Below are 24,486 nucleotides of genomic sequence, written 5' to 3'. Positions count from 1 at the left end.
GCTTTCCCAGGAGAATCCAGAACAATGTAAGCCGGCAACAATACTCCGCGCATTAGACATCTCTCCTGGTGCCTCCCCTCCCAGAATACAATTCTCAGGATTCTCTAGGGATAAAAGTCAAACTAGGTCAAGTGTCTCGCCTAGATTTACCCTTTGTCATAACAAATTTAAGAAGAAAAGTAATATTAGCTGTCAGGGCACAGTCACAAGCACAATGCCCTTCACTGCAGAAGACATATTAGTTAGTAATGGATGGAGGCCCAATCCTGTGATCAACAAGCCACAGAGTTATTTATGATTACTGGAAGATGTTCTTTCCCCCATCTCAACTATGAACATTGTCAACAGTTTATTTGGTTCTGATAACTTTATAAATAATGTAGCTTATCATGTCTAGTAAACTGTACAGCAACATGACACTGACGTAAAGTACAAAGCTTAGGTTATAAGACTAAAAAAAGCTGGAGAGCAAGTATCCATTGACAAACGCTTCTTTCCAGTCCAGAGTTACATTTATTGAATACTCGCAGCTACACAAAGAGCTCTCAGTCAGGAAATCAGAAGTGATTTCTAAATCAGAAATGGTTTTGAACTCTGTTATATATTCGTGTAGTTTATATATATTATATAAGCACATTCATTTGGAGTTCTGTTTTAAAAGCTGGAAGGGGGGAAAAACGCTCAACAAAAAAAATATCACAGCTTTGGGTTGGGATAAACCAGTAAGAACAGAAATACAGGTATGTCTATAACCACTATTCAATTTATCAAACCTTTTTCCAAAGTTCTCTTTTAATTATTTACACACTAAGGAAATAAAAACTTTCCTCACACATTCTTTATGGCGACGTTCATCTAACAGGGTGATAAAAGCAGGGCAAATATTAGGCCTATATGATGCTTGTGGTTGATGTCTGCTTTTAAAAAGAGAAGACACCATACAATTAAGTACAAAAACCTGCATTGAATGACAACTGCTGGTGTCGTATCTTGATCAGATATGGAGACCAAGGTTAAGAGTAGAAGCCCTATAACAGATATTACTTCTGCAGATTTTTTTTCCAATCTGTATGTCTGCACTAAATGTGGCAAAAATTTCTGGAGCATGAGGCTTATACAAAACTTGGGAGTCCTCCTCGGCCTGTACAGCATAAAATGGAGCATTTGCCTGCTTCAGTCTTCCAAAACACACAGATAAAACTACATAGCAAATTGTGTCCTCAGAAGAATATCTGTTTGGCATCTCCAGGGCTCTGTTCCATGGGACAATAGGGACATTTTAATCTGAAAACAAAGAAGACGTTAGTTTGTTGCAGAACGTAAGAGCAAGAAGAGTCCTGCTGGATCAGGCTAAAGGCCCACCAACTTCGGTATCCTGCCATCACAATAGCCAACCAGTTTCCCGCGGGAAATTCACAAAAAACCTAAATGCAACATTCAGTAACTCCCAGCACCTGGTGTTCGGAAGCATTCTGTGGCTTACAATGGAGACAGAACATGATCGTCCTGAATTTGTCTACTCCTCTCTTTAAGTCATCCAAGCAGGTGGACATTGCTACTTCTTGTGGGAGTCAATTTCCATGCATAGTCCTACACATTTCTATAATGCTTTATTCTGAACTTTAAAAACCTCCAAATGTTGTAACCTTTCCTCGTTGGGCTGTTGCTCCACCCCTTTGATAACTTTGGTTGCCCTTTTCTGAACCTGCTAGCTCTAGAATATCCTTTTTTGAGGCTGAGGCATCCAGAAATGTACACAGCATTCCAAGCGCGGTTGCATGTCAGGTTTGAATATCCCTGTTATGGTATTATGTCCCTAGCGTGGAATTTGCTTTGCCCACAGCTGCCGCACAGATGTGGGCTGACATCTTCCTCAAGCTAGCCAATATCTAAGGTCTCCTTAGAGGTCTACAAAAATCAGGCAATGTAACCTTATAAAAATGCCAGAGGTAAAACTTGCTTCCAACCATCTTGCAATTATGAGTATGAAAGTTCAGTAGCAAATTTAATTTTTGTCATATTCCATGTTCCCCTCTACATAGTTCCACCCTGGTTTCAGACATCATGATACACCGGTATATTGCAATGTTTAGCGGGTTATATATTGTGAAGTTGAAAACCAGATACTGCCCATTCCATACTTCATCTCCCAAACTGCATATTCATTCTCAAATAAGTAAGAAGTGTACTTACTTGCTGCCATTAAACATTTTATTTAGAGCATCTCTCGATATAATATGACCGCAAACCAACTTCATAGGTGGGTTATTGTCTGTTGTTTGCTGACGAAGGATGGGACAGGCAAATATTGAATGATACCAACACTTTTTACCAAGGTCCACTTCGATCTGTACGAAGGCAAAACATTGTCACCACCTAGTTTATGCTTATTCAATAAAATCCATACACTGCTTGACTGCAAAAAGAAAGAAAAAAACCTCAAAGAGGATAAAAAGGAAAAATAATCAAGAAAAAAATACAATACTTTAAAATATGCAAAAAGTTAAAATATTAAAACAGATTAAAATTCACACCAGCATTTCTAATTTCATTTATATCACTGGCTTACACTAGCTACCTATGAGCATCTTCACTGGGAATATCCATAGCTGTTCCATGTTGCCCTGCCAAAATTAAAATCCCAATCAAGTATTGGAGGGAAGTCTTACAGTATTATAAAAGACTTCTTCATCATAGTCAATGATGGCCAAACCTGGTCCTCCAGCTGTTTTGGGACTACAACTCCCATCATCCCTAGCTAACAGGACCAGTGGTCAGGGATGATGGGAACTGTAGTCCCAACACAGCTGGAGGGTCAAGTTTGGCCATCACTGTCATAGATGCATGGCAGTAGCGGAGAGTTCCACTTTTGAGGGCTGGGGGCTTTTGGGGGGGCGTGTTTTTTTAACAATCAAGCGGTATATAAATTTCACGATATAAATAAATAAATTACAAGGACTCCATCACACTGCTAGAAACAACTTAGAAAAACTTCTTATCACAGGAATACTTTGTTATTATTATTTATTAATCAGCAAGTTACTCCCAAGAGCTCAAAACATTCCTTATGAGTGAATTAACATCACCGCACTGCATATGAAAGAAATGCTTAGCTTGCTTTCGTCGGTGAACAAAGTTGTTGCAATAACTGTATGATATTCTGGACACACAAAGCTACTCACCGGTAGTTCATCTTTCTGATTCCAAACCCCAGTACACTGTCTCTGTTCAATCACAGCTTTTATATTAATTAGGGCTGGCAATGCGACACAACCTGCTGAAAAGCTGGGGAACAGAACAATATTTTAATGTCAAACATTGCCTTAAGAGGAATACTTTCACATTTTTATTTCAACAGTAAGGGGGGATAGGCTCATGTTTTGAAGAATAAAATGTCAAGGACTAGCACATGTGCCTTATTTACACACATGAACTATATATAAAAAATTTTTTTAATGCCCTTAGAGACCAACTAAGTTTGTTCTGGGTATAAGCTTTCGTGTGCATGCACACTTCTTCAGATACACAGCACACACATTTCGTGCATGCACACGAAAGCTTATACCCAGAAACAACTTAGCTGGTCCTCTAAGGTGCTAATGGAAATTTATTTTTAATTTTTTTATTTATTTCGACTGTGTCAGACCAAACGGCTCCTACCTGAATCTAGACACATAAACTATGTATGTACAATAGTTTGTGTGTGTAGAAACATGGGCAACTTTTTTAGTGCCAATAAGCTCAAAGAGAGCCACACGGTACTGTATATGCAAGATGCCAAGGATGGGGTCAGAAAACGTCACGGAACTCACTTCTGTGACAGTGGTTTCCAGCACCCTTTGCATAAGCTGACTATTTGGGCATCACAAAAACTCGCACTTCTAGGCAAAGAGTACTGGTGAAGGCAGGTCTATATAGACTGCCGGCAGCCCTCTCAAGCCATAAACTAGCCTTTGAAATAGTCCAGAAGTATACGAAAGACAGAGAATAGCATTGGTTAGAAACCACTGGAAAAGCACATTCACAATTGGTTTTCATTTAGTCCAGCAATTAACTCCGAGCATGGTGGTGAGCACAGGACCCCAATACTATTTCTTGTTAATTTGACGTGGTTAACATTAAAAGGCATCGCCAGCCCACGTGTCTTGCTGCTGTTTTCCTCCTGAACTGACAAAATGAACTTCTAAAAGCGTTGGGTTTTTCTTCATGCTAAATGCAACAACTCCCCCTGGTGGTGCTGGTTCTTATTTTGGGGTATGCTGTACCTGATCTCTCTATACAGTACCAGTTTAGTAAAATATAACTTTTGTTCAGAAAGAAGTGAAGACTCTACAAATACCTGAAGTGAAGACTCTCCTGTATACCTGAAGGAGCGTCTCCACCCCCATTGTTCAGCCCGACACTGAGATCCAGCGCCGAGGGCCTTCTGTCGGTTCCCTCACTGCGAGAAGCAAAGCTACAGAGAACCAGGCAGAGGGCCTTCTCGGTAGTGGCGGCCCCGCCCTGTGGAACGCCCTCCCAGCAGAGGTACAAAGAGATAATAACTATCTGACATTCAGAAAATACCTGAAGGTAGCCCTGTTTAGGGAAGTTTTTAACCTGTGATATTTTAATGTATTTTAATATCTGTTGGAGGCCACCCAGAGTGGCTGGGGGACCCAGCCAGATGGCGGGTACAAATAATAAATTGTTGTGTTGTTGTTGTTGTTGTGTTGTTGTTGTTGTTATTATTATTATTAACCTTTCAGTATTGCTTCATTTGGTTTGTTGTGTATTTTATAGCCTTCCCATTCAGTCAAGCTATCAGGGCAGCTTAACTATATTCAGGAGCTAAAGAACCACAAAGGTGCTTCTCTGAGCCCAAGAAAGCTTTACAGAGTAATCCAGGCCTGTCTACTCAGAAGCAGAGGTAAACTGGGCTTACTCCCACAACTCTTTGTATTAACAATTATGTCATGTTTCTCCTTCTAAACTCTCAAAGTGGCTTTACCTATAGCATTTACCTATGGGTTTTTAACCTTCACCTTGGAGGTTTTTAAGCAGAGGTTGGAAGACCATCTGTCATGAATGCTTCAGCATTCCAACCAACAGTATACCACGGTTACGTAAATACATAAGCAAACACACACCAAACGTAACCAGCTGAATGCATTTGCAAATAAATATTGACCACTACAAAATGTGTAGCCAAAAATATATAATATAATAATAATGAAGAACAACAAATAAGAGCAACCAAGTGGATGCAATCCCAGTGGACTAATTCAAAAGTCATAGCCGCCTTAGTGTTTCCTGTATATATAGAGAGCCAACAGGTGCAAAGGAAGGTTTGATAAAGTTTTTCAGGTTCCACATGAATCTTCAAAAGGTCAACAGGTGTGCACAAGTTGTTGTAATGCCACAAGTTTCAAACAAGGATTCCCGGAATAGTCATCCTGTTCCGCCCATATGGGCTTCTTCAGTGGTACAGACTTCATATTATTGTTCAACAAGATCATGATTATAATGACCAAAGGTGCTAGCATTCAGCTGGTTACATTTGGTAAATGCATTCAGCTGGTTACGTTTGGTGTGCGTTTGCTTTAGTATTCCTGCATTGCAGGGGGGTTGGATTAGATGACCCCCAGGGTCCCTTTCAACTCCACAATCCTATGATTCTATAATTTCAGCAAACCTTACAACAGCCCCGTAAGGCAGACCGGCCATCACCATTCCCTTCCCAACACTGGAGATAGGGGGCCAAGGTGGGGATATTTGCTTCCCCAAGGCTACCTACAGATTTACAGTCGTTGATTTGTAGAAGAGGATTTACATGCTTATCCAAATACAAGAAGGAAAGCAGCATTGAAGGAAGTACTGTACTTTTCTGTGTATAAGACAAGGTGTTTTTCTTTAAAAATTATGCTAAAAAAGTGAGGGCCGCCTTATACATGGATAGTGCATAGGGTGGACGTTTGATTGGTTGCTTCCGCAGCTGTGAGCGGCTATTGTGCGTATTATTGGCTGCTGCATCAATGGCAGGTGTTGATTGGCTGGCGGTGCAGCAATTTGGTGGGTGATTGGCAGCTTCTGCCGGCGAGGTGACAGACGAGAGGCAGATTTGGTGCCGCGTGCTGGTGAGCGATTTTCGGCAATACCCCCTAACAATAGTTCAGTAACCCTGGGTAACCCCCCCCAACCATAAAAAAAGCTCAACAGCTCTGTGCCATCTCCCCCCGTTTTCTTAGAGTCCCCCAAAATAGCCGGCGTCCGATACATGGGGGGGGCATCTTATACACGGAAAAATACGGTACGTGGAAGAAATCTCTGTATTCAATGCTGCAGTTTGTCTGAAAGAAAAATCCACCAAGCTCAATGTGAATCGCTGCTGGAGGAAACCATTTCCAGGTGCCACATTATGTTTTAAGTATATTTTCCAGTTCTATCTCCTTGGAAGGACTTTAGGAAATCTGTAGTCCTAAGATGCCAACGACCAGGGGAGGTTTGGATAGCCAAATCCTTAAAATGTATCTAGCACGAAAGCAGCCATACCTAACGCTAAGAGGCGATTCAACCGAGAGTCCCAGCAGAGCGCAGGCATCCCTTGTAAAGATGTCGCAGATGTCCGCCCACTGATTTGCATCCAGCAAATGGACATAGGGAGAATTTTCGATTCCTTGCCTCGGTACACTAAGCTTCCCATTAAACTTGAATATCTGCGGAAAGTCAGAAGAGCAGTAGTTTATGTATTCCATTATTCATATATATATATATGTCGGGGAAAATAATCGTATGCTTAGCACAATATGCACAACCTGAAGATACATACAGAGAGGGAGAGAATATATGAATGAGAATATAATAATTGGCAATTCAGAAAGGAAGTCACGTTATTACAACTGTAAAGAACTGTCAGGGAACGTCCCCGATCCAGCGCAGAGTGGTGCAAGGGCTTTCAGAGTATAGAGAGCCCCCCGCAACCCCCTCGTCAGCAATTCCTCTTCGTCCAGCGGGAGCAGCAGTGAGACCTTGAGTGGGGAGGAGGGGGGAGTCCAGGGAAGTGCGGACCAGGGCTCTGGGATGGTCCGAGAGACCCGGCACCTCAGGACGCAGAGGGTGTCGCGCCCCTTCCGTCTCCCCACTTGCGCAGAGGAGCCAGGCGCAGGGATGGAAGGAGGGGGTTCCGCATCCCGCGCCTCTTGTGCTGGGGCAAGAACCGGAAGGGGACATTCCCAGATTCTGAGGAAGGATGAGACGGACGTGGTTTTGATGCTTTGCACTTTATATAGCTTGCACAATATAAAAAACTTTGAAAGAAGCAGCGGACTTCGACTGGTTACTCATGAGCAACTACTGAGAACCTTACAATAACCAACCGTAGTTTATCATGGCATTTGAAAGAAGCCATTGATTCTGGTTCTGTGCCTTTACAGGAGTCGGCAAACTTTTTCAGCAGGGGGCCAGTCCACTGTCCCTCAGACCTTGGGGAGGGGGCAGACTATATTCTTTTTGTGGGGGGAAATGAATGAATTCCTATGCCCCACAAATAACCCAGAGATGCATTTAAATAAAAGCACCACATTCTACTCATGTAAAAACACCAGGCAGGCCCCACAAATAACCCAGAGGTGCATTTTAAATAAAAGGACACATTCTACTCATGTTAAAACATGCATTTTCCTGGACTGTCCGCGGGCCGGATTTAGAAGGCGATCCGGCCCCCGGCCTTAGTTTGCCTACCCATTGCTTTAGTAGTGTGTGCTTGTAAAATGGGTTGGACTACCTACATTCAAAATCTGTGAACTCTCTGGGTAGCCGTTTAGGTTGCCCCCTGGTGTGGACAGAGGAAGAGCTCAAAAGCTTTTGCTTTCATTTTTGATTAACCACCACTTATTGTTTCACCCTGAACCCAATACACTGAGAATAATCCCAGGAGCAGGTTTGTTTGAAACAAGGCAACTTCAAACTATGGGTTATGAAGTTGGCTTGCTCTTTCGGAGGTGGCAGCTGTTTTGCGTTAGGTTACATCACTGGCGGCAGCCTTTTAAAAAATATTTTAAAAAAGTGCCCTCAGCACCTTCTCAAAGTTCCCAATGTGCCCCTTTAGCCAAAAATGTTGGCAGCCAATGCTGTAACTGTTCAAAACACATCAGAACCAAGACAGAATTAACCAGTGGCATGATATGGCCATTTTGAAAACGCCAACCACAGAGACTTCTAGATTTACAGAAAAGTTTGCAGTCTACTTAAAAAGGGATTAACAAATGCATATAAAGGTAAAGGGACCCCTGGATGGTTAGGTAAAGGTAAAGGGATCCCTGACCGTTAGGTCCGGTTGCGGACGACTCTGTGGTGCGGCGCTCATCTCGCTTTACTGGCCGAGGGAGCCGGCGTACAGCTTCCAGGTCACGTGGCCAGCATGACTAAGCCGCTTCTGGCGAACCAGAGCAGCGCACGGAAACGCCGTTTACCTTCCTGCTGGAGCGGTACCTATTTATCTACTTGCACTTTGACGTGCTCTCGAACTACTAGGTTGGCAGGACTATAAAAATGGCTGGATTGTGTCCTAATTCATATAAACAGTTCAAGATTATTTTCATATTTTAAAGCCTGAACACCCTGGTGGCAGTGATCAAATTCATACCCCAAAAAATCACAAGAATTATGAGCCCCCGGGTTGGGATCTAAACAACGACTTAACATCCGTGCGCCAAAGGGTTGTTTGTATTTGTGTTTCTTGAACAGCACCTTTCTGTCCTGGCGCATGGAAAAATGATTCCAAAACAGAAGAGAGTTCCAAAATAAACTTGTGGTATTGCAAACGGGGAGCAGGGGGACATTCCCAGTGGTTCTTGGCTTGCTTAAAAGCAGCTCTTTGGACCCTCGGAAATATTTCAGCGGGAGGATTTTATAAACAATAGAAGCTGTTGAGGAAGGGCTTTTGGTATCTCATTTTTGCCTTTTTTGAAGGGATGGACAAGTGTGCCTATAGTTAGTAGATAAACACTCCGAAAAGGATAATCAAAATATATGAAGATAGGAAGTGCACATTGTAAATTCAGTACTATAACCATTCTTAGCCTACAAATACAAACTCAGGTCTCTGGGGTGCATTTAATGCAGCTTACCTTTCTGATGGTTTAGAGCAAATGGCTGAAAGTTTTTAGCGTATTGCAACGCTTCTCTCTGGTTTGTAGTTCCGCCCATTAATAAACTAATAAAATATAATCTGTGTAGCTTAAATTCTAAAGAGCTGTTCTGTGCCATAAGCATTTCTCTGTTTGATACAGCCCACCTAAGATATAATGGAACAAAAGGGGAAAGGGGAAAAAAGAGCAGATTTGCCTTAATAGGAACACTGTTTATCAATTCAACCTTTTCCCTCTGGGTGTTTCAATGTACATTCACAACACTTTCCCTGTAGGAACTTTTAACATACTACCAATGGGGGCAGGGGGCGGGTTCAAGCTAGAAACAGAATACCACGACTGTTTTTTTTTTAATACCACCAGCTCCTTTTCAGTTTGGTTGGCTTGAGCACTACCTTTTCGTCTCTGGTCACAGAAGTCATTCATTGTCTTGCACTGAAATTTGCAGTTAAAAAACTGGCAGATCATTTCCGAGGAGCTGTGGCTAAGCAGTTCCTGGGAGGAAGAAACCCTGAGGGCAGCTGAGTGTCATCAGTTGCAATTGGGATCAGGATTGTAAAGAACCGCCTCTGGCTTGTAAACAGCCACTCACCTACATTCCCGTACCAGGTATGAATTATCTCTAGGCAACCAGGCAGGGAGGTTTCCATAAACTGGAAGAATATGAGGTTCCCACCTCTCGGCTACTGATGTGCCAAAGTGACTTGCATGTGGGGAAAGGAGTTAGAAAAACATTTTATGGACTAGTAACTTGTGTAGATTTATTTGCAATAGTTACAAATAAATATTTCCCCACTTGTATTTTGTTAACCCATGAAAAATTACGCTGGCTAATAACCTGCAATTAGCTGTTCTAAATGTTCCATTCAGCTTATTGAGTAAACATTAATACAGTTTGTCACACATCCTGAAGACTGTTTTCAATGCACTGTTTCTTTGGAGCAGTGGTTAAAGGCCAGCGATTGCAGAGATTGGATTGCTGTGACTTCCTAGAATTACATTCGGGATTTGAAGGCAAGTTATACAAATTTCAAGGGAACTTATTTCCATATATGTGTGTGGGAGCATGGGCTGTGGACCACAACCAACTCTGAAAAATGAAGTCGCGGGTGAAGAAAAATTATTATTATTATTTATTGAATTTATATACTGCCCTATATATGCTGATCGGTAACGGAAAAGACAGATATAGTTAACACTTGCAAGCAAATAAATATTTCTACTTCACTCTTTTGTTTAAAGCTCGAGAAACAGGAGATTTCCTGGTACACATTTTCATTATTGCTGATGTTTACACTTTTATTAAATATATACAAATGAACACAATAATTTTCCTTGTCTGTATTAACAGCCCTGAATGTGGGCAGGCCACCACCTTCCTTCAATAATGTATATTTATTCAGACATTTCATTTTCCTGGAAACTCTGGAGAAATGAAAACTCTTGAAACTGGCAAATACCTAGATCAGATAGTGCCCTCCAGATTTTCTTGGACTCCACTTTCCATCAGCCCCAGCCAGCATGGCCTATGGTCAGGGATGATGGGAGTTGTTGTCTAGCAACATTTACGATTTTGGCTACCACTGACCCAGATAATTAAAAAGAAAAACCACTCTGGCCAAAGAGAAACAGTGTCACTCACAAATGAAAAAGCATAAGGATTGATAAATCCATGTATCCTATTTTCAAACTTTGTATGTGTGTGCGAGATGGAGAGACAGACAGATATATGGGTCTCTTATATCAGGCCGCTTAACTTTACATGAGCATGGCAGCTCAAAACAATGTAACAAAGCTGACATAAAGTTATGAAGGGCAACTCATCAGCTGATTAATCAGAGGTAAAACCTAAAACCACTCTGCTTGTATTTTATCAATTTTTCAGTAACTTAGTTTGATGCAAATAGGTGTTCAAATCAAGCTGCATTATGCAAACGCACAGAGTTAATTGGTGATATTCGGTGTTAAGTCATTCTCAGAGCAGGCCTACTGAAACCACAGAACTTAGCTTCATAGATTTCAATGGGACTACTTGATGAATTAGGGGCATATCACCCATTAAATCTGCGCATTTTCAATCAATCCCTCTTTCCAGGGAACTCTGTGAGCCATCCCGAGACCTCTGGGTATAGGGCAGTATACAAATTCAATAAATAATAACGACTACTACTACATCTCTGAATTGTAGCCCTGAGAGAGGAATAGAGGTTTCCTAACAACTCTCAACTTCCCTTAACAAACTGCAGTTCCCAAGATGCTATAAAAAAACATACGAGGACACAAGTCTAAAGCAGGCTCTGTCACTTTAAATTAGTGTTAGCTCTCAGATGATGGGCTCAGCTCAGGCACCTAACAAGCTGGTCACACCATTTGGGAACTCTGTTGGTTCCTCGCCATTGTGGGCACAACGTCTGCCTCACCTGAGAGCAGCCAATTCCTGTGGAACATGGACCCACCCTGATGTTGGACAATTCCTGCTGCAGGCAAGCCCCATTTGAGTTTTGGGATCTCAGCCGAGCTGGAACGCGTTTAGTGAACACCCTTTCCCTTGAGAATCCCCAGCATTTGTTAAAATGAGAGACTTTAGTGGCGTTTTATCCGAATATTTCCAAAGCAGGTGAGTAACTCACTCTAACGCAGGTCTCAAAACTCTAACTTTAAGTGCTTCCAATATTCGGTTGAGCTCCACAAACGGCTGCTTTTGACTTTGGTCTATCGAAAGTCCAGACTCCTAAAAAACAAGATCATATCACACATTCCTTAGTTATTTTTAAAGATGGGGAAACGGTGTTTTCGTGTCCGCAGACACCATTAGAACGTGAGATGAATACTTCACAGTTGCCCGGAAATTCAACTAAAACAATAGGTGAAAAAAATTATTTTGCTTCCCAGGAATGAGGAATTCTAGCTGCAATTACCTGGCAAAGTTCCTCAGCTACATCTAGCATTCCTTGCCGGAAAAAGTGTTCTACCATCACCTCATTCAGAATCCGCTGGCTATCAGCCTGCCAGCATCCATCTATTCCCACACTGCTGATGTCAGAGTCAAAATTCTGTGAAGGAAAAAGTGACAATCAGTTCCAGAGAAAAACAAGCTCTTACGTTTTTATTTTTGCATTAGGCAAAATATATAAATCTCCACTCAGAAGTGCTTTTGCCCATATCTGAACTGCCTTGCCTCGCTTCTTCTTGTCTTTTAAGACATTACGTCCATTATAGAAGAAGAAGAAGAAGAAGAAGAAGAAGAAGAAGAAGAAGAGGAGGAGGAGGAGGAGGAGGAGTTTGGATTTGATATCCCGCTTTTCACTACCCAAAGGGAGTCTCAAAGCGGCTCACATTCTCCTTTCCCTTCCTCCCCCACAACAAACACTCTGTGAGGTGAGTGGGGCTGAGAGACTTCAGAGAAGTGTGACTAGCCCAAGGTCACCCAGCAGCTGCATGTGGAGGAGTGGAGACACGAACCCGGTTCCCCAGATTACAAGTCTACTGCTCTTAACCACTACACCACACTGGCTCCATTTTGTTTCTTTCTGGTAACCCTTAATACATTCTATATTTACAAATTTTAAGAAATTAAAGATAGGAAAGGGTGTAGTTTTTATTACCAGAAGGTAATGCAACACATATTCAATCAGAATATGAAGTTATTGTGCATAAGGATGGAAGTCCCGTCAGCTTGTAGAAGGTTGCTTTAAACGTTTCTTTAGGCTGTCCTTCAGCTAAGGTATCAGAGTGGTGTACAGTAAGCTCCCCAAAACGCGAATCTAATCTATAAAATCATAAATAAGCCACCAGAGCAGAGCAATGACATAAACATCTAGCAAATCAGATAAAAGCGGCCTTGTATTTAAGCTTTAGCATGGTAGGAGATTGACTATCAGCTGATCGGGATTCCAATCAGGTGACTTGCTGATGGGATGACTGATGGGATGAGGTCGGAGAGGGCAATTTGCACACACACGCACCCCATCAGGGCTCTGAACTGGGATTGCAGAACGCCTGGCAAGTCGTATTCTCCTCTCCATGACTGTGGCTAGGGACCTGCTCCATGTGGCAAGGAGGTATGGCCACTGCTTGCTCTACCTTTTAACACATTTGGCATATTTGAGGAATTGAGGGGATTCTATCACTGTTGTCAGCCAAGAGGTAATTTGTGTCAACGTTTCCCCATGGCAGGGCTTGAACCAGCCCCCCAAAGAGTGTCTTCCCCTCACTGTGCTACCATACGAGTCCTGGTTCTGGAGCCTATGTAATAACCGTTGTGATTCCTGCTCTTCCTTGTACATGAGGCTGGCTCCCTGGCAAAAAGCCTTTTTTCCTCCACATAGGCATCAACAGGAGTGTTCTACCAAGTGCACTTTTTCCGCAGGACATTGATACTCTAGCCACGAGCTCTGGAATGAACTGGACGCTGCTGCGACAAGAATGTCTGTCCTTCCCTTGCTGTATGGCTCCACCTATTTGTCTGCAAAAAGAGCGGTTCTTTGCAGGCTTGCCAATGTTTGTTGCAGACTCTGTCTGGAGGGAGCTCTGGGTGGCAGTTGCTGGGCTCATGTGCACTAGGGAGAGTGCTGTGTCTCTTGACTGCTAAACTGTGCTTCGTAGATGTGCTTGGATATGATTGTATTTGGGGTGCATTCAACTGTTGTGTGCATTGGCTGGTTCCTTTTCAAAAAAAGTTGTATTTTGTATTTTAATAATGTTGCAAACTACCCAGAGGACTCACTTAATGAGCATAATAATAATAATAATAATAAATATACAGATAACATGGGATGCCACTGGCATGCATGCAATGGCAGAATCACTGGGTGGTGGGATTATCACGAAGGCTGGGGCTGCATTATTTCTTGCAGAAAGTGGTTTTGTTTTACTGCCTGCCTTGCTGCTTAAAGTGCATAGGATCTTGATTATGTTACGCTAGCATAACCAATATAGCAGCTGCTGGCACAGTAGGACCATAAGACCACTCTGTAGGACACAGGAACTAGGATAATAGACAAGTGCAGCTTGACAGGTGAGTTACATGCAAGGCCAAGAAATGTTTTAGTTACACAACGTGTATTTATAGCCTGAATAATGGACCACAAAGGAAAACCCCTATTTAGAGACAATAATTTCTTTAAAAACTGGGGGGGGGGGTTGTCCCAAGGAATCAAAACTAGGTTAAATTGCCTCTCTGAACACATTGGGAATGGTCTACTCTTATGAAGGCATTGGGGGGGGGGGCTATGCCTTGCCAGAACAGGTTTATGGGCTGAAATTTCTTCTCCCATGATAACAAAGACTCCCATCTCTTGTAGTTTGATCCTGTGAACTGTCCTGTTTAGCACTGGCTAAAGGTAAGGTGGCATTAACATTCATGCTGTGCATGACATCACCTGCTTGGTGCTTTGTGCAAATGGGGGGAAAGCAAGCAAGGTGTGGGGGACGCACATCATCTCAAGAGATATGCGATGCAAGATTATCCCAGGGGTTGTTCCCGCCTGGTCATGTGAAAATCAGGGGAAATTGGAGAAGGATGATAGCTCACTGTCCCTTGGCCTGAAACCTTGGAAAGGCACTGCCAGTCAGTGTAGGCAATACTGACCTAGATGGGCCAAACCACTGACTCAGGCAGCTTCTTCTGTTCCAAAATTTGCTTGCATTGACAACTCATAATTAAAGGCAGTAACCCAGACACTGCCTCTTAAGTGCTTATCGGTTTAGGAAACTCCCTAACATCCAGTCACTGTGCTAAAGATTAAAAACAGGAAGGGTTTTTATCACTTTTAAAACAATGCTATCCAGCTTTTCCATAAAAATGCTCAAACCGCACAGTAAAAATAAAGTAAGACGGTAAAATGACAGGGAACAAAGATCAAATAAAAACTAGGAGACGGCTGAATTTTCAGATTGAAAGCTTAGCCAGCTGGCTAGATTGCCATCAGAAGGCTAGAAATGAGGAGGTGAGATGGACCTCTCTAGGAAAGAAGTTCTAAAGCTTTGCTGCAGCTACAGAGAAGACCCTGCCCTGCATCAGACAAATGCAATTCAGAGGCTGGCAGAGTAAGATAGAGAGGCTCTCCAGAAGATCTCAGTAAGCAGACATGCTCATATGGGAGAAGGTGCTCGCAGGTAGCCTGATCCCTGATCCCAACCCAGTTTAGGGCTTTAAAGGACATAACCAGCATTTTTAATTGGGCCCTTTACAATAAACCAAAGGGCAATGTTCCATTATGCATGATGCCAATTCTATTGGGCACGATACATTATTCCGTAAAGAGCTTCAAAACTGTGAAATTCCTCTTACGTTTTCTGCTTGTTAGAATCTGCTCATGAGTTGCCAAATGTAGGTCTTGCACATATTCGTCCGTGTTTGATGGGTTCCAAGATAGTAAAGCGAATAATCTTCCAGCACTGGCAATCATCAATAGTACCCTCTCCCCTGTTCTTCCTCTAGCTACTCCTGTACAGGTAACATGGCCTATTAAGACATTCACATCTTCTGTCACCAGAAATTTATCTAGGACCATATTAATTCTAACTTGGACCTCCTTATAAAAACGGTGCTAGGCATATTTCCTGTGGGTGATTTGCTGGCCAGGTATGGAGTCCCAAGCAGATCTAACACATCACCTTTGGCAAAGGCCCAGTAGCTGCACCTTTTGGAAGGAGGTCCAAGTTAGAATATGGTTCTAGATAAATTTAAAACACTCTGGTGTCAACGTTGTTGTTGTTGTTCAGTCGTTCAGTTGTGTCCGACTCTTCATGACCCCATGGACCAGAGCACGCCAGGCACCCCTATCCTCCACTGCCTCCCGCAGTTTGCCAAACTCATGCCAGTCGCTTTGAGAACACTGTCCAATCCTCTCATCCTCTGTTGTCCCCTTCTCCTTGTGCCCTCCATCTTTCCCAACATCAGGGTCTTTTCCAGGGAGTCTTCTCTTATCATGAGGTGGCCAAAGTACTGGAGCCTCAACTTCAGGATCTGTCCTTCCAATGAGCACTCAGGGCTGATTTCTTTAAGGATGGATAAGTTTGATCTTTTTGCAGTCCATGGGACTCTCAAGAGTCTCCTCCAGCACCATAATTCAAAAGCATCAATTCTTCGGTGATCAGCCTTCTTTATGGTCCAGCTCTCACTTCCATACATTACTGCTGGGAAAACCATAGCTTTAACTATACGGACCTTTGTCGGCAAGGTGATGTCTCTGCTTTTTAAGATGCTGTCTAGGTTTGTCATTGCTTTTCTCCCAAGAAGCAGGCGTCTTTTAATTTCAGGACTGCTGTCACCACCTGCAGTGATCATGGAGCCCAAGAAAGTAAAATCTCTCACTGCCTCCATTTCTTCCCCTTCTATTTGCTAGGAGGTGATGGGACCAGTGGCCATGATCTTAGTTTTTTTGATGTTGGCGTCAACGTACCCAGCACTAAATATTTTGCTGCATTAGTCTTAATCTAATATCTACAGTGGCAATCTACAGGTGAAACTCGAAAAATTAGAATATCGTGGAAAAGTCTATTTATGTAAGCAATTGTTTTCATTAGCTACTGGAGTTTAATATATGAGATAGGCTCATGACATGCAAAGCGAGATATGTCAAGCTTTTGTTTGTTATAATTGTGATGATTATGGCGTACAGGTGATGAAAACCCCAAAGTTGAAATTGTTAATTTGGGGTTCTCATCAGCTGTGTGCCATAATCATCACAATTATACAAATAAAGGCTTGACATATCTCGCTTTGCATGTCATGAGTCTATCTCATATATTAGTTTCACCTTTTAAGTTGAATCACTGAAAGAAATGAACCTTTCCACGATATTCTAATTTTTCGAGTTTCACCTGTATTTTGCAGAGGGCCAGTTTTCAATGTGAAGGCTACATTTTACTTCTGGGCTCTTTATTTCACTTGGTTTTTGACAGGGTCCAAACTGGGGGATATGGTTTTGCATACAGAAATATATAAACATCCACTGAGCTTTCTTGAAAACAACCTACAGGAGGGATGGGGAAACTGTGGCCTTTCAGATGCTGTTAAATAACAACTTACATCATCCCTGACCCTGGGCTATGTAGCTGGGGCTGATGAGAGTTGGGAGTCTCACAACATCTGCAAGGCCAGAGATCCTTCATCTCTGTAAAAGTCTGGGGAGTCTGCAGTGCTGACTCACAATAAATTTTAAACATGCAAAGTTTTTAAAAACAACAACCAAGCATTGAGATACAACCAAACGAATGCTCTGAATACCTTGTCAATAGCTTTCCCAACACGGGAAACACTACTGTGAATGTCTTTATGATCTGAGGCCAATTTCTGAACGGTGTCCTTTATTCGCTTGCAGCACTGGGTCATAACAAGTGATATCGTCCCCGACAGATCTCCATCTTGATCTAGACAGAAGGGAAGAAAACAAAGAATTAACTGCATTATGAGCAAGAAACACTAATTCCCTGAGAAATGAAATTTCTGCAGTCAAAGGGCCCAAGCACCGTCATTTAATTTCGCTTCTGAAAAGTCGTAAGCAGTTTCAAAATCGATTACAGGAGACACTGGTGGGGTGAAAAATCTGTGCCCCTTCAGATGTTGCTGGACTATAGCTCCAATCATCCCCGACCATTAGCCACACTGGCTGGTGCTGAAGGGAGAGTCGAACAGCACCTGAGAGGCCATACACCCCCCCCCACCTCTGGTGTCCAGAAATGTTATTCCTGCGGGATTGGCCAGCATAATTTATAGTATGCACAGCAAGTTATATTCGAGGGGGGAGGGAAATACGTACAATCATAATTTGAAGCCAGCTTCATCGCAGCCTTGTACTCAGTGTATTATTTCAGATTATCGCTAAATGGTTGCTTACCTGGAAAAGCAGTTCTCGCAAAGCGGCCTTGTCAAGTGTACACTGTGACAAGGCACAGCAGCTACATACAATGTTATGAGATTCTATCCAGCATCTGAATCTCTATAGAGGCAAACGCCCTGCTTCTGCAGACCTCTTTAAATTCCCTCCATTCGTTTCAACCCTCTCAAGACTTGAAAAGACCAAAGAGAGATGCAAACTGGGCTGGGTCACTCTGGAAGAATTTTGTAGACAGTTAAGAAACCTCTGTTTCATCTCCGAGAGGTCCTGCCCGGTTTTCACTAACTGAGAAATATCCATCAGGGTTACTCGTTCCCAAATACCCATTACATCTGATGACGAGAAAAAAGAGAGTCGTGTGAAGGTGGGTGCAGAAGACCACATGCAGACCCCTAGATCAGTTGTGTTTCTTCATGGAAACAAAGCAGAGGTATTTTTTGTGATGACAGACTATCTGCAATTCAGGATAGCTTAGCAGCACGTTCAAGCTGCTGAGGTCTAACGAAGAACAAGGCACCAGTCTTTTCTCTTGGCAAGGAAGTATTCCACACAGCATTCAGTTACCTGTAATTCTGACAGATTTACCCAGATATAGCACAAAAACCCAATGGCAATTCTGCCTTTAATTAGAAAAATTACATTTAGCAGAACCACACTGGGGCAATTTAAGCTAAAGCAAGAGTGAATACAGTGGAACCTCAGTTTTCGAACACAATCCATTCTGGAAATCCGTCCGAAAACCAAAAATCAAAGGGCTGTCGGCAAAGTGAATGGTGAAAATGGAAAAATGCACCATGGAAGCTGTTCGACTTCTTAGGTGTGTTTGAAAACAGAAGCATTCACTTCTGGGTTTTCGCTGTTCGGCTTCCGAATTGTTTGGCAGCCAAGGCATTCAAAAACGGAGGTTCCAATGTTCGTATCCGGAGGGTCCACTGCATTTGGAATCTTAGGCTAATATGACATTTACAGTTCTCAAAACACCTAACTCAGAGAGAGAGGGAAGCCACACAATGTTTCGTAGGGGAAATACCAGCTGCATCCTCCGAAAATCAGAGATATGAGTGTATGAAACCCAATTTATCCCATATGGGACGCGGGTGGTGCTGTGCCTAGGGTTTGCCGAGCAGAAGGTCGGCGGTTCGATTCCCCGCGACGGGGTGAGCTCCCGTTGCTTGTTCCCAGCTCCTGCCAACCTAGCAGTTCAAAAGCACGTCAAAGTGCAAGTAGATAAATAGGTACCGCTCCGTCGGGAAGGTAAACAGCGTTTCCGTGCGCTGCTCTGGTTTGCCAGAAGCAGCTTAGTCATGCTGGCCACATGACCCGGAAAAACTGTCTGCGGACAAACTGTCGGCTTCCTCGGCCAGTAAAGCGAGATGAGCGGCGCAACCCCAGAGTCATTCACGACTGTGCTACCAACTTCCATTTGTCTGCACAGCAAGGCACACACCAAGGTACAGTAAGTGCTTCTCGAGAGAAACACGCAGGCTCAGTTCAGAAGAACAGCTGCCACTTGCCTTGATGCACATTAGGGAAGAATTGGAGACTTCACCCCTTTTTTAATCCCTGGGTCTCTTCTCTCTGGCGAGGCCAGTAGAAACACTGCAGGCTCAAGTATCTGCAGAAGCTGTGTCAGACTGAGCAGTCCCTTGGCATATAGTGCATCCCAGGAGAAGGCAGGCTTTGTTTACCTCCTCTCTAAAATAAAGAACAGCATTCGCTTCTCGAACTCTACCCTCCGTTTTAAAACCTCAAGGCACAATAGTTTCTGAAACTTGCAAAAAAAAACAAAAAATTAATGTTAATTATGGAAAACTATGGCGCTAAGCTAGTCAGAGTACTACAGAAGCTAGAAGAATCTCAAGTGCTCTAGCATCCAGTCTGCTATTTGGAAAGAGGGAAGGAGAAACTGGTCCACCAGATCTTATTCATCTCCATGTTTACCGCTTCAGAAGAGCCACTTCCATGCTGTAGCAAACCATTCCCATTAACTGTTTTCTCTGCCACATAAACACAGAACTATGTTCCACTGTCCAATCAAGATGCAGTACCTGCCTTTAAATTTACTGGGATACTGGATAAATAATTCCCTCTATCTTCTCATTTAGCTACAAAAATATACAAGCCTCATTGAGATTTATCCTTTGTTCAGATGTCTAAATGCCCCGTGACTCACTAGTCTCTTTGTGTCAAATGACCACAGCTCCCAGCTTTCAACAATGGAAACAGCATGGGTTATGTCAACAGCCCCAACATGGAACTGGCCATTCATAAAACTGGTGCCACCATGCAATTCCTGCCCCTTGTGAGAATGTCATCTGCACTCCTTCAGGTATCCATATGGGGACTTTCAGATGTGTGCACTATGCAGGTTGTACTCTCAGGGATCAGCAAACGTTTTCAGCAGGGGGCCGGTCCACTGTCCCTCAGACCTTGTGGGGGGCCGGACTACCGTATATATATTTGGGGGGGATGAATGAATTCCTATGCCCCACAAATAACCCAGAGATGCATTTTAAATAAAAGGGCACATTCTACTCATGTAAAACATGCTGATTCCCGTACCGTCCGCGGGCCGGATTTAGAAGGCGACTGGGCCGGCTCCGGCTCCCGGGCCTTAGTTTGCCTACCCACGCTCCAACATTTGCGAGTCACATTATGATCCAGTTCCAAGTTGTGAGGTCTCTCATCAGCCTTCAATAATAACTTCTAGACGTTCCTTTTTCAATAAGCATCTAGCTTAATCCCAATCTAAACACATTTACTTGGGGGGGAAGTGCCAATAAAAACATTATTTCCAAATAAAATGCTTACTCCTAAATGGCCTCACTGAAATCTGGCACAGAATTACACAGATGGTCTCATCATTTCAACAGACTCTGTGTGCACGCGCACACATCAGTTGCACATTAGACCGCAGTTACAGGAAAGTCAGCAAACTTGTTATTGTAAACTTTGTTTACATTTGCTCTCTGGGATGTTCATTTAGGAGCCACCAATGACTAATGCCATTATTACTCAGTGGGAAAGGGTAAACTTACCTGCCGATGTGGAAATAGATTAAGGCTTCCTTTTTTTTTACTCATTACAAGAGGCCAAGGAGGGCAGGATAGATTAATCACTGCCCAGTCCTGAGGTGTCAAAACTAAACATCGTCTCCTGCATCTCAAAACTAAAGCCCTTTATCTTTCAAAACTCTGTAAGCAAATTAAGTTAGCTTAATCTGTAGCTCTTTTTGCTCAGTCAGTAACAAAGCCAAGCACTCGCATCTGGGAAGAGGGAAAACTCCTCCTCCATATAATACAAGAAAGCCATGCTGATAGTTAGTTAGTTACTTAATTATAGTTGTTAGAAAATCATTTCCCAAAATACAGCAGTAGTTTTGTCCACATCATCTCTTTCAATTCCCCAAGTTGGTGAGGCTCGTTTGGCAACAAGGAGAAGTCAAGTTTTCAGTGTCATTGGCCCAAGTCTTGTGGAACACAATGAGAATAGGGATTCAGTGGGTGCCTTCTGTGCCAACTTTTAAATACCTACGGAAAACTATTCCACCAAGCCTATGCAGGCAATTAAGAATACATTCCCTACAATGGTCTACTGGCGTTTGATATTAATTTCTTTTTGTTTTTAACTTATTTTTAACTTCTCATGTTATTGTTTGGTTGGATTTTTTATACTATTCTGCTGTGGTATGTTTTTATGAACTTGTTGTTGTTAAGTAAGTAAATACAGTGGTACCTCTAGATGCGAATAGGATCCGTTCCAAAGCCCCGTTCGCATCCTGAGCAGTCCGCTTCTGTGCTCGCGCGGGGTCGCAATTCAGCGCGTCTGCGCATGACGTCATTTGACGTGTCTGCGCATGTGCGACCCGTGCCGTTTGCAACCCGCAGCGAACGCAACACAAGGTACGACTGTATGAACAACTGTAGCCAAAGGAGGAAAGTCAGTCTCGCCACTGCCTTTTCAAATTCATCTAAATCTTTATGCAGAACAGGTGCTGGTAGCTGACAGCAGACAGACTGAAGGTGAAAGACCCAACAAGAGATGCATATAAGAAAAATTACCAAGTGCAAACAAGCAACTGGAAGTTGAGGTGCAGGGACACCACCCCATACGCACTTCTCAAAGTGGCCCTTCAGGTAAAGTAGCTGATGGCAAGAGTGCAGAATTTGTCAGACGATGCTCATCAGACCCATGAATCACATCCTGGCAAATTAATACTACAGGGTTTGTCATGTCCGTTTCTGAACCTCTCTCTCTCTCTCTCTCTCTCTCTCTCGCAACCTTTGGGGAGGGGGTGCAGAGAAGGGAGAAAGAGATCCTTCCTCTCTAGTTACTAAATTTGACAAACTGTATGTTCCACACAACCAACCAAGCAAGCAAGCCAGCCCAGCAGGAAGACAAGAGGTATAGGAAGAGAACATAAAAACACCCTCTGTAACAGACCCCGGCCCTTTGACACAGGGAAACTAAGGCCACATTGAGCATACCGTTCTCAGGGGACAAAATAATAATAATGTGTCTTCAATTAGTTATTAGTTATTGCCGTTGCTGGCATCCGTCTCTCTCAAGAGACAATGGAGTGTGCCTCCAGTGGTGAAGTCGACAAGACCCCCCTCTTGGCCTTTACTGATGTGCTCCAAAGAAAAGCAGAGCAATACATTTGGCACCAGCTTGGCTGCAGGAGTTGCCGGAAGGAGGCATACAAGGCACCATCCAACTGTCTTAGGGATTCCACTCCAGATTTGTGTAGGGTTTACTCCTTAGCCTTCTCTTCTCCCAAAGATGTCCCGCAAGGCAGTGGAGGTTTAGGGTAAGAGTATTTCTTCTCCTAGAAGGGCTACTTTCATAAGTTGACAAGCCATCTGCCCCTCACTTCCCTCTACAGCACATGCAGAAACCACTTTCTTGAACGTTGGACCCACTATTGGTCTCGTCCGCTCAATCTGCAGGCGCCTGTCTTCGCATGTTGGGGAAGTCCCTAACTCACCAAGGGTTCGAGACCCACGAGCTACCCTCACCTGGTTAAGTTGACCAGTTGAATCCGTTCCTGGGGTGTGATCGCTGTGAAATGCTGACGTTTTCTAGGAGCCACAGGTGAGAACTGAGTGCAGGGTAGCGACCAAAGGTGAACAAACTACCTCAGAGGGAGCAAAACGTCTGCCCCACCAAACGTACTACCACTCCCCTAACACCCCACATACCCATCTGGGAAACAAGCCAGATCATAGGGAACTGAATGGTGTCTCAAAACATGTGGCAGAGTACACAAAAGATGACCAGACGAGGATACAAGTGATATTGTGAGGCGGTGGGAAGGGAAACTGAGACAGGCACGGAGTTACCAGTTTTCTTAACAGCCTGGCAGTTGAAGTTTTCCTTCACGTAGAGTCGTAGGGTACCGGTATCCCCCTCCCCAACAATTTGGCACATATTTCCCCCCAAAAAACAAATACACCCAGAAATCCCACAGTTGGAAGCTTTCCTTCACGCTGGGTATTCCTTCCCCATTTGGCACATACCCCCCCCCCAAAAACCAAATACACCCAGAAATCCAGCAGTTGGAAGCTTTCCTTCAAGTAGACTTATAGGGTTTCTTTCCCCTCGCATGATATGTGAGCAGGGCCGAATTTAGGTCTGATGAGGCCCTAAGCTACTGAAGCTAATGGGGCCCTTTATATGCCCAGCTGCCCTTTGTCAACAACAAATTGTCGCTGTTGTTTTGTGTTGAATATACGCTGCATTGTAATTTATGGACCTAATAGGTCCATACACAACACAAAACACTGTTGCCGTATGTAGGTTTTATTTTATTTGCTTTTTATCTTATATTTAGGAAATGTACATCCAGGTTGTTGTTTTTCCTTTAAATTTTTTTGGGGGGGACCCTAAGAGAGTGGGGCCCTATAGCTTGTTTAGCTTATAAGTAAATCCGGCACTGTAATGTAAGATTCCCCCCCCCCAATAATAACAACAACAACAAAGCGCCCAAAGCGGTGTCGGGAAACTCTCCTGTGCGGCACGCACTTTCCTCAAAGGGAGTCGAAATTCAGTTTCAGTGGGATTGGGGGGGGGAGGGTTTAAGGAAAGCTTCACCTGCCGGATTCCTGCCTGCCAGTCTGCTGCTTAAGAGAAAAAGGCTCTTTGCCGGAGGTTGGGCGCAAACGCCTCGTTCTTACGGACATACTCTCGCTCTGGAGGATCTCCCGGCGCAGCCCCGCCACGTACTGGATCAGCTCCTCCAGGCTCCGCTCGCACAGCTGCCCGTAGCCCGAGAACTTCTGCAGCACCTTCTCCAGCTCGCGCTCCACCGTCACGCACTGGTCCATCGCCTCTTCCGACCGACGCCCGGCCGGCCGACCCGCCAACCCAGGCCCCTGCTGCCTGGCCTTCGCCCTCAGCTGCCCTCCCGCCCCACCGGACGACGACGGCGGCGGCGGCCCCACCGACCGGGCCAAGGAGAACCTGCGCCGTGTGAGGGAGGGAGGGAGGGAGGGAGGGAGGGAGACGGGCTGGCT

The 24,486-nt window shown here is 43.7% G+C and overlaps 1 protein-coding gene across 2 annotated transcripts; it reads right to left on the bottom strand.

The window, feature by feature from the left end:
* Window positions 1–334: 334 nt before the first annotated feature.
* On the bottom strand, window positions 335–24,347 carry RMND5A (required for meiotic nuclear division 5 homolog A). Of its 2 annotated transcripts, XM_033169304.1 has the most exons (10): window positions 24,156–24,347; window positions 17,362–17,504; window positions 12,047–12,181; window positions 11,759–11,859; window positions 9,108–9,274; window positions 8,186–8,196; window positions 6,532–6,686; window positions 3,183–3,285; window positions 2,194–2,348; window positions 335–1,284 (listed from the first exon to the last, which is right to left on the bottom strand). In XM_033169304.1, the coding sequence occupies exons 1-10, from the start codon at window positions 24,295–24,297 to the stop codon at window positions 1,221–1,223; spliced, it is 1,176 nt and encodes a 391-aa protein (XP_033025195.1). In that variant the 5' UTR covers window positions 24,298–24,347; the 3' UTR covers window positions 335–1,220. The 2 variants fall into 2 exon arrangements, with proteins under 2 accessions (XP_033025195.1, XP_033025194.1); XM_033169303.1 differs by lacking the exons at window positions 335–1,284; window positions 2,194–2,348; window positions 3,183–3,285; window positions 8,186–8,196 and having other exon boundaries at window positions 6,599–6,695; window positions 24,156–24,346.
* Between the last annotated feature and the right edge of the window lie 139 nt (window positions 24,348–24,486).

The sequence above is a fragment of the Lacerta agilis genome, chromosome 14 (genome assembly GCF_009819535.1).
Source record: "Lacerta agilis isolate rLacAgi1 chromosome 14, rLacAgi1.pri, whole genome shotgun sequence".
In the NCBI taxonomy this organism is placed as follows: domain Eukaryota; kingdom Metazoa; phylum Chordata; class Lepidosauria; order Squamata; family Lacertidae; genus Lacerta; species Lacerta agilis.
The sequence above is the reverse complement of the archived record's forward strand: the minus strand, read 5'-3'. Positions and strand labels throughout refer to the sequence as shown.

Coding starts and splice junctions, on each gene's coding strand:
- RMND5A (XM_033169304.1), bottom strand. CDS start 24,297: ATGGACCAGTGCGTGACGGTGGAGCGCGAGCTGGAGAAGGTGCTGCAG. Junction 12,182..17,361: donor TTGGGAAAGCTATTGACAAG/GTATTCAGAGCA, acceptor TTTCCTTCACAG/AATTTTGACTCTGACATCAG. Junction 11,860..12,046: donor TAGCTGAGGAACTTTGCCAG/GTAATTGCAGCT, acceptor CTTGTTTTTTAG/GAGTCTGGACTTTCGATAGA.